The sequence below is a fragment of the Heterodontus francisci genome, chromosome 34 (genome assembly GCF_036365525.1).
Source record: "Heterodontus francisci isolate sHetFra1 chromosome 34, sHetFra1.hap1, whole genome shotgun sequence".
NCBI lineage: Eukaryota > Metazoa > Chordata > Chondrichthyes > Heterodontiformes > Heterodontidae > Heterodontus > Heterodontus francisci.
In genome coordinates, this window is record NC_090404.1 from 5,925,173 (window position 1) to 5,937,184 (window position 12,012).

Sequence of the window (12,012 nt, forward strand, 5' to 3'; positions counted from 1 at the left end):
ATTAACCCATTTCGAATTTCCAAGCATAGTCTTCCGGTTGTTTCGTGTTTTCCTTCCAAGTGTCCCTATTGTCCACCACCTCAGCCAGGTGAGCTGCACAGCTAGGAGCACTGACCACTACTGGCTTCACTATTCTCGGAGAAGTTTCTCAAGTACTCCTTAATCTATGTGTCATCACTTGACACTGCAAAACCCTGTCTGGTGTAACAGAAGCTGATTTTGTCTTACCCTGGGGTGTCAAAGGAATTTGACAGTATCCCTCCAACACATCTGTCTCTTTAAGATACATAATGTTTCCCACTCTGTCCATACAGTCCTTTAAATGAGAATTTGGGTGGGAGTCTGCCTTCTTTACCACAGTTATTTTTCTATCGTCTATGCAAGTTTGAGCCGTCCCACCAGGTTTAGTCATCAAGATCACCTGCGGATTCCAGCTGTCCTGACTAGGTTCAACTAAGCTGCCCTTCAGCATGTATTGTACCTCTGCTTCCACTTGGGCCTGTTTGTCTGGACCTACGTGGCAAGGATGTTGTTTTAAAGGAATGTCTCCCCCACTCCCCACCCCACCCATACCTACATCATGTGTGGCGAAGGTTGTACATGCTGGTTTATCTCTACAAACCTTTTGAAACATTGTGAAAACCCTGGTTAGGACTTCACACTGTTTTGCCTCTTTGTGTGAAATCCTATTGTCTAATTTTCCTAGTCATTCTGTATTCACTAATTGGATAGTTGGAGGTTCAATCTGAGAATTTCCTAGGCTGCTCCTGCCTCTTTCTCACTATCCGCTTCCTTCTCAACAGTCCCGATTACCTGACATACCTGTATTGGCTTATCCTCCTCCCTGTGGTAATGTTGTTTGAGCAGATTGATGTGACACAACTGGTTCTTCTTCCGGTGATCAGGGGTGTTAATTAAGTACTCTACCTTACCCACTCTTGTGATCACTCTATATGGGCCACTGAACCTTTTAATAGTTCTCCCTGTGATGGTAACAACACTAATGCTTCATCCTCTGGTTTTATGGTAGGTCGTGGTTTTCCCAACCATTTGACAGGTATGGCATGTCCCACAAAATTGTCTCACATCCTTTGTAAGACCTGGCCATTAATAAAAGCAAAATACCGCGGATGCTGGAAATCTGAAATAAAAACAAGAAATGCTAGAAATACTCAGCAGGTCTGGCAGCATCTGTGGAGAGAGAAGCAGAATTAACATTTCAGGTCAATGACCCTTTCTTCAGAACTGGCAAATATTAGAAATGTAAAAGGTTATAAGCAAGTAAACCGGGGGTAAGCAAACTTTTTTTTGTGTTTATTTTATTTTATTTCATCTTAGTTTGTTCAGTGTGCCTGCCCACTGTTTTTTTTTCATGTTTGTACTTGCGGCTGTTCAATTTTCAGTCCATTAATACTCTATCTGTACTAATGTTTTATCTTTCAACACACAATTAACATATTGTTTGCCTTTGTTCCACGACCTTCTGGTCAGCTATTCTATGACCTTGTCCTATCTACACCTTCTCCTTTGTTATCTCTTGCCCCACCCCCGCTTTACTTGCGTTGTAACCTTTTATATTTCTAATATTTGCCAGTTATGAAGAAGGGTCACTGACCTGAAACGTTAACTCTGCTTCTGTCTCCACAGATGCTGCCAGACCTGCTGAGTATTTCCAGCATTTCCTGTTTTTATTGGCCATTAATAATTTAGGCTTAGGCGTGGTTTTGTCTTTCGAATTCCCCTATGTCCTGCAAAAGGAATGTCATGTACTAACCTTAATAATCCTTGGCGATATCCCTCAAAACCCCGTGTACCATGTACTAAACTTCTGGAACTCCTCTTGCCTCAGCTTCTGACAGAGCCATTTGTGCTATTCGGTACATCTCTGGATCAGCTTACTGTGCTGCAATGATAGACGATCTGTTAAACATATCATTTGGATTATCTAAATCCTCAGATAATGTGTCAGATACTTGGCTATCTGTTTGTGGTGCCCCTTTTACCTCCAACAATACATCCTGTTTACGGGGTCCATCTCCAGGCACGTGCGTTCAGCGCCCCCTGCCACCAGCACCATGAGGGCCAAAAGCCCCGGGCGGGAACCCTCCTTCCCTCGGAATGGAGGGGTGGGGGGCGGGGTGGTGGAGATACCCCTGAAATCGTGCCAACTCCTGAGGTGGGGGGATCGCCTGTGGTGGGGGAGCCTGTGGACCCCACAGGAGAAGTCTCTCCTTTAGCCAATGGATGGGGTGTCCTGAGTGGGGACAAGACCTTTGAGGGTCAACTCTCGCAGCAGCCTGATGCTGCCACCCAGGATGTACCTGACGCTGAGGCCAGTTTGCATAATTCCCCGTCTGCTTGGTCTGTGGGTACAGGCGGGGCGGGAGATGGCCTCCTCTCTCTCTGCCTCTGGTCTCGGCTCCAGCTAAATTTCTGGATTCAGGAAATTCCATCTCTGCTGGGCCGCTCAGTGGCCCGGGGTCGGAGGTGGAGGGGGTGGGGGGGGGGGGTTCCTGAATGGCTGGCGCTCATAGGCTCCAGTTCCACAGAAGAACCCAGTGAGGAGTCCTCCGGCGTTGATCTTGGGGGTGAGATCATGACAAAGGCGGGACCAGCTGGCGCGATCGTCACAACGTGTGGTGGGTGTGTCGGCTGCTGGCAGTGAAAACCTGGAGGAGGATGGGGACTCGATGTGGGGCGCGGAGGATGACACTGAATCCATCTTCAGTGAAGTGGTGCCTCCCACTCAGTTTCCTCGCATCCCCACCGTGGATCTCCAGGACTTCCTCGTGGCATGCAGGGGTTGCTGCAATAAAGTTCAGCTGGCTCTCGGCCGGTGGTCGAGTCTGGCACTAATCAACCAGTGCATCTGTGCCGCCCTGAAGAAGGTAGGGAAGGGTGCAGACGTGAAACTTGTTGAGAGGCGTCAGTTTAAAACAATCCTCAATGGGTTGCTGGTGGAGTGGAAGGCGGGGTAAGGTATCGGTGATAGGGTCAAAGTACTTTTGACATGAAGATGACCATAGCCAGCCTCAACATCAATGGCTGCAGGGGGTCTCTCCGCAGATTTCACAATCTCTTAGTCCTCAGGGAAGGGAGATATGAACAGAACAAAGAACAAAGAACAAAGATAATTACAGCACAGGAACAGGCCCTTCGGCCCTCCAAGCCTGCGCCGATCCAGATCCTCTCTCTAAACATGTCGCCTATTTTCTAAGGTTCTGTATCTCTTTTCTTCCTGCCCATTCATGTATCTGTCTAGATACATCTTAAAAGACGCCATCGTGCCCGCATCTACCACCTCCGCTGGCAACGCGTTCCAGGCACCCACCATATGTGGTGAGCTTTCTGCAGGAAACCCACACCGTTCTGGGAGACAAAGTAAGCTGGGTCCGAGAGTGGCGGGATGGGGTGTACAAGTCACCTCACCCCTATTTCTAGTGGGGTGGCTGCCTTGTTGGCCCTGACTTTTCAGCTGGAGATCATGGGTGTCAAGGAGATTGTGCCAGGTCGCTTGCTCCACCTCATCGTTTGCCTGGGTATTGTGCGCTCCACTTTATGAATGTGTACGCGCATAGGTCTGGTGCATTGCAAGCACGCTTCTTTAAAGAAATGTCCGCTCTCTTGAGCTCTATTGATAGTGGTGAGTGCATCATCCTTGGTGGGGGGGAGATTTTAACTGTACCCTTGAGGTGAGGGATCACTCTGGTCCTCAGCGTGGCCAGTTGTCAGTGGAGAAGTTGAGGGAACTGATCAGCTCCCTCACCTTGGTGGACGCCTGGTGGAATCTCCATCCTGAATCCAGCGCCTTCACATGGCGGTCTAGAGGAGGACAGTCCCGAATTGACCGCCTCTACTTTTCGCAGGTGTATGTCGCCCGCGTCTCGGCAGCCTCCCTGCTGCTGGTGCCATGCTCGGACCACCACTTGGTGTGGGCGGAGTTCACTCTGCTTTGCACGTAGGCGGGGTCCGTGTACCGGCACTTTAACAACTGACTGCAGGAGGACGAGCGATTCTGAGACTCGTTCTGTCGATTCTGGGCTGACTGGAGAAGGACGCAGGGGGCCCTCCCCTCCTTGAGCAATGGTGGGTGTGGGAGAAACTCACATCTGTGTCTTCTGTTAGGAGTACGCGACCAAGAGACGGGAAGCCGAGATCGGATGCCTGGAGAGGGAGGTGCTCAACTTGCAGTGCTGTCTCGGTCAGGCCATCGTGGACCTGGCCCTGTGGCAAGTGTACAAAAAGAAGAAGGGTGCACTGAGGGAACTGCAGCTCATTGGGTCCCGAGGCATGTACGTAAGGTCGCGGATCCAGATCCTGGAAGATTTGGATTATGCCTCACCCTCCTTCTACTTTCTGGAAAAATGGTGGGGGGCGGGGTTCATCCAGCAAGAACACATGCAGAGTTCTGTGGCAGGACCAGCTGAAGGTTAGCCCGAGGACAACACAGAATTGAAGGCTCCGCTCATGTCGGCAGAGCTGACTGGTGTCCTCCACCAGTTCTCAAGGGGCAAATCCCCAGCGCTGGATGGGCTGACCATGGAGTTCCTCAGGGAATTCTGGGACATACTGGGGGGCGAATACATGCGGATGCTGGAGGAAATCCTGGCGACTGGGGAGATGTCTCTTTAACGGCACAGAGCAGTCATGCCTGCTTAAGAACTGGTGTCCGTTCTCTCTCCTCAGCATGGATTATAAGATCTTTGCCTGGGCTATGTCTGCCTGACTGGGTTCCATGCTGGCCCACGTGATCTATCCTGACCAGTCCTACACAGCCCCAGGCAGGTCCATCCAGGACAACATCCACCTGGTCCGGGACCTGATCCACCTTTCCTAGACGATTGGTCTGTCGGTCACCCTCGATCAGGAGAAAGTGTTCGACAGGGTGGATCACGAATACCTTTTCGGAACTCTTCACGTGTTCGGACTTGGGCTGCATTTTGTGGCCGAGGTCCGACTTTTGTACGTCACTGCAGAGTGTCTGGTTAAAGTTAACAGGTCCTTGATGGCACCCCTTCGCTTTGGGAGAGGAGTTCGTCAGGGATGCCTCATGTCCAGCCAATTGTATACCATCTGCGTGGAGCTGTTCCTGTGCCTGCTTTGCAGGAGGTTGGTGGGTCTGGCTGTGCATGGGTCGGGCATGTGGGTCGTCCTCTTGGCTTATGGTGATGGTGTTCTTCTCATGGTCACAGATCCCATTGACTTGTGGAGGATGCACGAGTGCCAGCAGAACCTTTCTGCCGCGTCCTCTGCGAGGATCAATTGGGAGAAATGTTTCAGACTCCTGGTGGGTCAGTGGCAGGCGGACTCCTTGTCAGAGGAGTTATCACCCTTTGCGTGGAACAGCACGCACTTCCTCTATCTGGGAGTCCACCTTAGCCCTGCTGAGGATGCCTGGCCGGCAAACTGGCAGGAGTTGGAGGTGAAAGTCACCACCTGGCTAGGGCGCTGGACAGGACTGCTTCAAGTGTTTTTTCTATTCATTCACGGGATGTGGGCGTCACTGGCCAGGCCAGCATTTATTGCCCATCCCTAATTACCCTTGAGAAGGTGGTGGTGAGCTGCCGTCTTGAACCGCTGCAGTCCTTGTGAGGTAGATACACCCACAGTGCTGTTAGGAAGGGAGTTCCAGGATTTTGACCCAGCGACAGTGAAGGAATGGTGATATAGTTCCAAGTCAGGATGGTGTGTGATTTGGATGGGAACTTGCAGGTGATGGTGTTCCCATGCATCTGCTGCTCTTGTCCTTCGAGGTGATAGAGGTCGCGGGTTTGGAAGGTGCTGTCTAAGGAGCCTTTGTGTATTGCTGCAGTGCATCTTGGAGATGGTACACACTGCTGCCACTGTGCGTCGGTGGTGGAGGGAGTGAATATTAGTGGATGCTGTGTCAATCAAGCGGGCTGCTTTGTTCTGGATGGTGTCGAGCTTCTTGAGTGTTGTTGGAGCTGCACCCATCCAGGCAAGTGGAGAACATTCCATCACACTCCTGACTTGTGCCTTGTAGATGGTGGACAGGCTTTGGGGAGTCAGGAGGTGAGTTACGTGCCTCAGGATTCCTAGCCTCTGACTTGCTCTTGTAGCCACGGTATTTATATGACTACTCCAGTTCAGTTTTTGGTCAATGGTGGCCCCTAGGGTGTTGATAGTGGGGGATTCAGCGATGGTAATGCTATTGAATGTCAAGGGGAGATGGTTACATTCTCTCTTGTTGGAGATGGACATTGCCTGACACTTGTGAGGTGCAAATGTTACTTGCCACTTATCAGCCCAAGCCTGGATATTGTCCAGGCCTTGCTGCATTTCTACACGGACTGCTTCAGTATTTGAAGAGTTGTGAATGATGCTGAACATTGTGCAATCGTCAGCGAACATCCCCACTTCTGACCTTATGATTGAAGGAAGGTCATTGATGAAGCAGCTGAAGATGGTTGGAACTAGGACACTACCCTGAGGAACTCCTGCAGTAATGTCCTGGAGCTCAGATGATTGACCTCCAACAACCACAGCCATCTTCCTTTGCGCTAGGTATGACTCCAACCAGCAGAGAGTTTTCCCCCTGATTCCCATTGACTCCAGTTTTGCTAGGGCTCCTTGATGCCATACTCGATCAAAAGCTGCCTTGATGTCAAGGGCAGTCACTCTCACCTCACCTCTTGAGTTCAGCTCTTTTGTCCATGTTTGAACCAAGGCTGTAATGATGTCAGGAGCTGAGTGGCCCTGGTGGATCCCAAACTGAGCATCACTGAGCAGGTTATTGCTAAGCAAGTGCTGCTTGATGGCACTGTTAATGACACCTTCCATCACTTTACTGATGATTGAGAGTAGACTGATGGGGCGGTAATTGGCCGGTTTGGAATTGTCTGCTTTTTGTGTATAGGACATACCTGGGCAATTTTCCACATTGCAGGGTAGATGCCAGTGTTGTAGCTATACTGGAACAGCTTGGCTAGGGGTGCGGCAAGTTCTGGAGCACAGGTCTTCAGTACTATTGCCGAAATATTGTCAGGACCAATAGCCTTTGCAGTATCCAGTGCCTTCAGTCGTTTCCTGATCTCACGTGGATGAATCGAATTGGCTGAAATCTGGCATCTGTGACAATGGGGACTTCAGGAGGGGGCCGAGATGGATCATCAACTCGGCAGTTCTGGCTGAAGATTGTTGCAAATGTTTCTGCCTTATCTTTCGCACTGATGTGCTGGGCTCCCCCATCATTGAGGATGGGGATATTTTGGAGCCACCTCCTCCAGTTATTTGTTTAATTGTCCACCACCATTCAAGACTGGCTGTGGCAGGACTGCAGAGCTAAGATCTGACCCGTTGATTAAGGATCGCTTAGCTCTGTCTATTGCATGCTACTTATGCAGTTTGGCATGCAAGTAGTCCTGTGTTGTAGCTTCACCAGGTTGACACCTCATTTTGAGGTATGCCTGGTGCTGCTCCTGGAATGCCCTCCTGCACTCTTCATTGAATCAGGGTTGGTCTCCTGGCTTGATGGTAATGGTAGAGTGGGGAATATGCTGGGCCATGAGGTTACAGATTGTGGTTGAGTACAATTCTGCTGCTGCTGATGGCCCACAGCGCCTCATGGTTGCCCAGTTTTGCATTGCTGGATCTGTTCGAAATCTATCCCATTTATCACGGTGATAGTGCCACACAACACGATGGATGGTATCCTCAATGTGAAGGCAGGACTTCGTCTCCACAAGGACTGTGTGGTGGTCACTCCTACCAATATTGTCATGGACAGATGCATCTGCAGCAGGCAGATTGGTGAGGACGAGGTCAAGTATGTTTTTCCCTCGTGTTGGTTCCCCCACCACTTACCGCAGACCCAGTCTAGCAGTTATGTCCTTTAGGACTCGGCCAGCTCGGTCAGTAGTGGTGCTACCGAGCCACCCTTGGTAATGGACATTGATGTCCCCCACCCAGAGTACATTTTGTGCCCTTGCCACCCTCAGTGCTTCCTCCAAATGGTGTTCAACATGGAGGAGTACTGACTCATCAGCTGATGGAGGGCGGTAGGTGGTAATCAGTAGGAGGTTACCTTGCCCATGTTTGACCTGATGCCATGAGACTTCATGGGGTCCGGAGTCGATGTTGAGGACTCCCAGGGCAACCCCCTCCCTACTGTATACCACTGTCCCGACAGCTCTGCTGGATCTGTCCTGCCGGTGGAACAGGGCATACCCAGGGATAGTGATTTCAATGTCTGGGACATTGTAAGGTATGATTCCGTGAGTATGACTATGTCAGGCTGTTGCTTGACTAGTCTGTGGGAAAGCTCTCCCAACTTTGGCACAATCCCCCAGATATTAGTAAGGAGGACTTTGCAGGGTCGACAGGGCTGGGTTTGCCGTTGTCATTTCCGGTGCAAGGTCGATGCCGGGTGATCCGTCTGGTTTCATTCCTTTTTATTGACTTCGTAGTGGTTAGGTACAACTGAGTGGCTTGCTAGGCCATTTCAGAGGGCATGTGAGAGTTAACCACATTACTGTGGGTCTGGAGTCACATGTAGGCCAGACCAGGTAACGACAACAGATTTCCTTCCCTAAAGGACATTAGTGAAGCAGATGGGTTTTTACAACAATCCACAATGTTTTCATGGCCATCATTAGACTAGCTTTTAATTCCAGATTTATTAATTAAATTAAAATTCCACCTTCTGCTGTGGTGGGATTCAAACCCATGTCTCCAGATTAATACCCTGGGTCTCTGGGTTACTAGCCCAGTAATAATACCACTACGCCACGGCCTCCCCTACAGGTGTTTTCCTACAGGGGCCGAGCGCTGGTCATAAACCAACTGGTGGCCTTGGTGCTGTGGTACCGGTTCGTTACCTTGGCCCCAACCCCTGCATTTGCCACCGAGATCCAGAAGAAGCTCTTCAATTTCTTCTGGGGAAAGAAAACACACGGTCTCTGCCACGGTCCTGAGTCTCCCGATTGAGGAGGTTGGCCAGTTGCTGTTCTGCGTCCACACACAGGCTGCAACTCTCCACCTTCGGACCCTGCAGAGATATCTGTTGATCAAGTGTCCTCCTGGATGGTGTGCACTATCAACGTATTTTATCCACCAGTATCACTGCCTTCAAGACGACATGCAGTTCCTGGTGGATAACATTATTCATGCCTCTCTGAGGTAGTTGCCTGTCTTTTACCGGGATCTATTCTGAGTCTGGAACATGGTCACCTCCAGTCAGGGTGCTGACCTGCCGGCGGAGGGGAGCACCTCGGCTGTCTGGGTGGCTGGCTCTGGGGATGGACCGATGGGTGGAGAAGTAGCCGAAGCCCCCGGGATGCCCCTCACTGTGGGTGACGAGGGGGCTCAGGAACGCAGAGCACTGCCGGCCAAGCTGACCCCCGCTCAGCTGGAACTGCTCATTGTACCCAGGCCCCAAAACCCTCCTCAGGAGCCGGTCCTGCACAACCCGAGGCGCCTCTTGGAAATGCCCTCCGTGCAATTCCACATGGTGTGGAGGGGTTTACTGTACAGGCTGCTCCTGCACACTCTCCACTGCCTCACCCTTGTCAGCTGGCCGGACACATCCTGACGATCTGTGTTGTCATTTGGTGGTGAAGGGAAACACTGGTGGAGGTCTCTCTACATGGGAGCCCTCCCCCTTTACATCGGGGACCTGGGTGGAGGGTGCTGCACAGGGCAGTCCCGTGGAATAGGCCTTTAAGTAGGTTCACGGACTCCCTGATTGCCTGCCTCTCTGCTGAGGTTATGTTCATGCCCGGGTATCCCTGGAGAAGGAGCATGCGGCGTCCACCGGCATGCTTGAGGCCTTCCACAACCGGTGGGCGCTGCAGGGGCTGGAATGCATCATTGTCGCTGACAATGGCATTTTGATTTGAGTTTTTGTTTTATTTATCTGTATTTTTAATAACGTTATTTTAAAATGTATATAAAGGGGGCCTCGAAAACAAAAGCCCCCTCGATATAAAATATATAAAATGGGCCTGGGGTATAAAGGCCAACTAGAAAAAAAACGGGGTTAGATAAGAACAAAAAGGAAACAAAAATGGGTTAGATAAAAAGTAAACCTCACTTGGCAATGTACTTGTCTTCTCCTGAAGGTGCTGGCTTCAATTCGACACTCACTGGTTACCCTCTCTCTCCTGAATATTCATGGTTTCTGATTCAGGCCTGAGTCTCATGCGGTGTTTGCAAACCTCCGTCCTCCCTGGATATTAAGTTCAGTACAAAGGTATTAAGGGTTATGGGGCAAATTAGGGTATATGCAGTTAGGTCACAGATCAGTCACAATCTCAGTGAATGGTGGAACAGACCTGAAGGGCTAAATGGGCTGCAGTGTAATTTAAAGCTTAGGAGAGGGAAAGGAGGAAAGAATGTTGCAGAAAAATTCCAACCATCTGTTTAGAATTGCTATCCTATACTTACAGTGATGACTTCCATAAATTATAAAGACAGATTACGAAGCCGAGGGTTATATTCTCCTGAATACAGAAGATTATGGACTGATCTAATAGAGGTGTTTAAGATGATTAAAGGCATTGATAGGGCAGATAAAAAGTAACTATTTCCTCTGGGCAAAGCTCAAGGGGAATATAACCTTAAAATTAGAGCTCAGCTGTTTAGTGGCGATGTCAGGAAACAGTGGAAATCTGGGACTCACGCCACCAAAAAAAAAAACTTGCGGCTGTGGGTCTATTGAAAATTTCAATTCTATGTTCATTAGATTTTTGTGGACAAGATTACTGAGGGTTACAGATCTGAGGCAGTTAAGATCCAGATTCAGCCATAATCTAATTGAATGCCAGAATCGGCTCAATGGGCTGAATGGCCTCCTCCTGTTCTGACATTCCCACTTGGAGTGATGGCTTTTGTAAACTCCTTTCACAGATTATTACTAGGGGAGCATTTGCAGACGGATAAACTCAAACCAAACATTACATTGGTATCTGAATGTCAGTGGTTAGTGAATATAGAAGGCGAAATGCTTGTTTGTGGGAAAAGATTTCAAATATCAGAGTGACTGGAAAAGCACCGAGATACACACACCCGAGTGAGAGTACTCCCATGTATTACTGTGGAAAGAGCTTTAATCAGTTACACAGCGTGAAAAAAACATTGCACACACACACAGCAGGGAGAAATGTACACGTGTTCTGTGTGTGTGGCCAAGGCTTCAACTGATTAACCAACCTGGAGAGACACAAGGACACCCACACAATGGAGAAGCTGTGGAAATGTGGGGACTGTCTGAAGGGATTCAATTACCCATCCTAGCTGGAAACTCGTCACCAACTTGTTCACATGGATGAGACCTTTTGAATGTTCTGACAGTGGGAAGAGATTTAAAAGTAAAAATGAGCTGCTGCAACACCAATGTACTCACACTGGGGAGAGGCCGTTCACCTGCTCTGAGTGTGGGAAGGGATTCACTCGATTATCCAACCTTCTGATACACCAGCAAGTTCTCACAGGGGAGAGACCGTTCACCTGCACTGAGTGTGAGAAGGAATTCATTTGATTATCCAATCTTCTGATACACCAGCGAGATCACACAGGGGAGAGACCGTTCATCTGCTCTGTATGTGGGAAGGGATTCACAGCGACATCCCACCTTACTGTACATCAACTTGTTCACACTGATAAGAGGCCTTTTGAGTGTTCTTACTGTGAGAAGAGATTTAAAAGTAAAAGCAATCTGTTGGCACATCAGCAAGTTCACACCGGGGAGAGGCCGTTCATCTGCTCTGTGTGTGGTAAGGGATTTGCTAATTCAAATAATCTGCTAAAACACCAACGAGTTCACGAGTGACTGCACAGATTGGATTCTGCTGTTATTGCTGCTGATAATCACATCCAGGGCCGAATCATAACTGAAGCTTTTTCCAGTTGGGTTTCCAAAGGACTCAGTACTAGGCCGCTTGCTTTTTGTGGTATATATCAATGATTTAGTCTTCTGTAGAGGGCCATGGTTAAGAAGTTTGCAGATGATACAAAAACTAGTCGTGTGGTTGACAGTGAGGAAGAAAGCTGTAG

General features: G+C 49.4%; 1 protein-coding gene across 1 annotated transcript; it reads left to right on the plus strand.

Annotated features, from left to right (window-relative positions):
* Window positions 1-11,284: 11,284 nt before the first annotated feature.
* LOC137348550 (gastrula zinc finger protein XlCGF7.1-like) lies at window positions 11,285-11,788 on the plus strand. Its single transcript, XM_068013852.1, has 2 exons — window positions 11,285-11,477; window positions 11,526-11,788. Exons 1-2 carry the CDS (start codon window positions 11,285-11,287, stop codon window positions 11,786-11,788), a joined length of 456 nt encoding a protein of 151 aa, XP_067869953.1.
* Window positions 11,789-12,012: the final 224 nt, after the last annotated feature.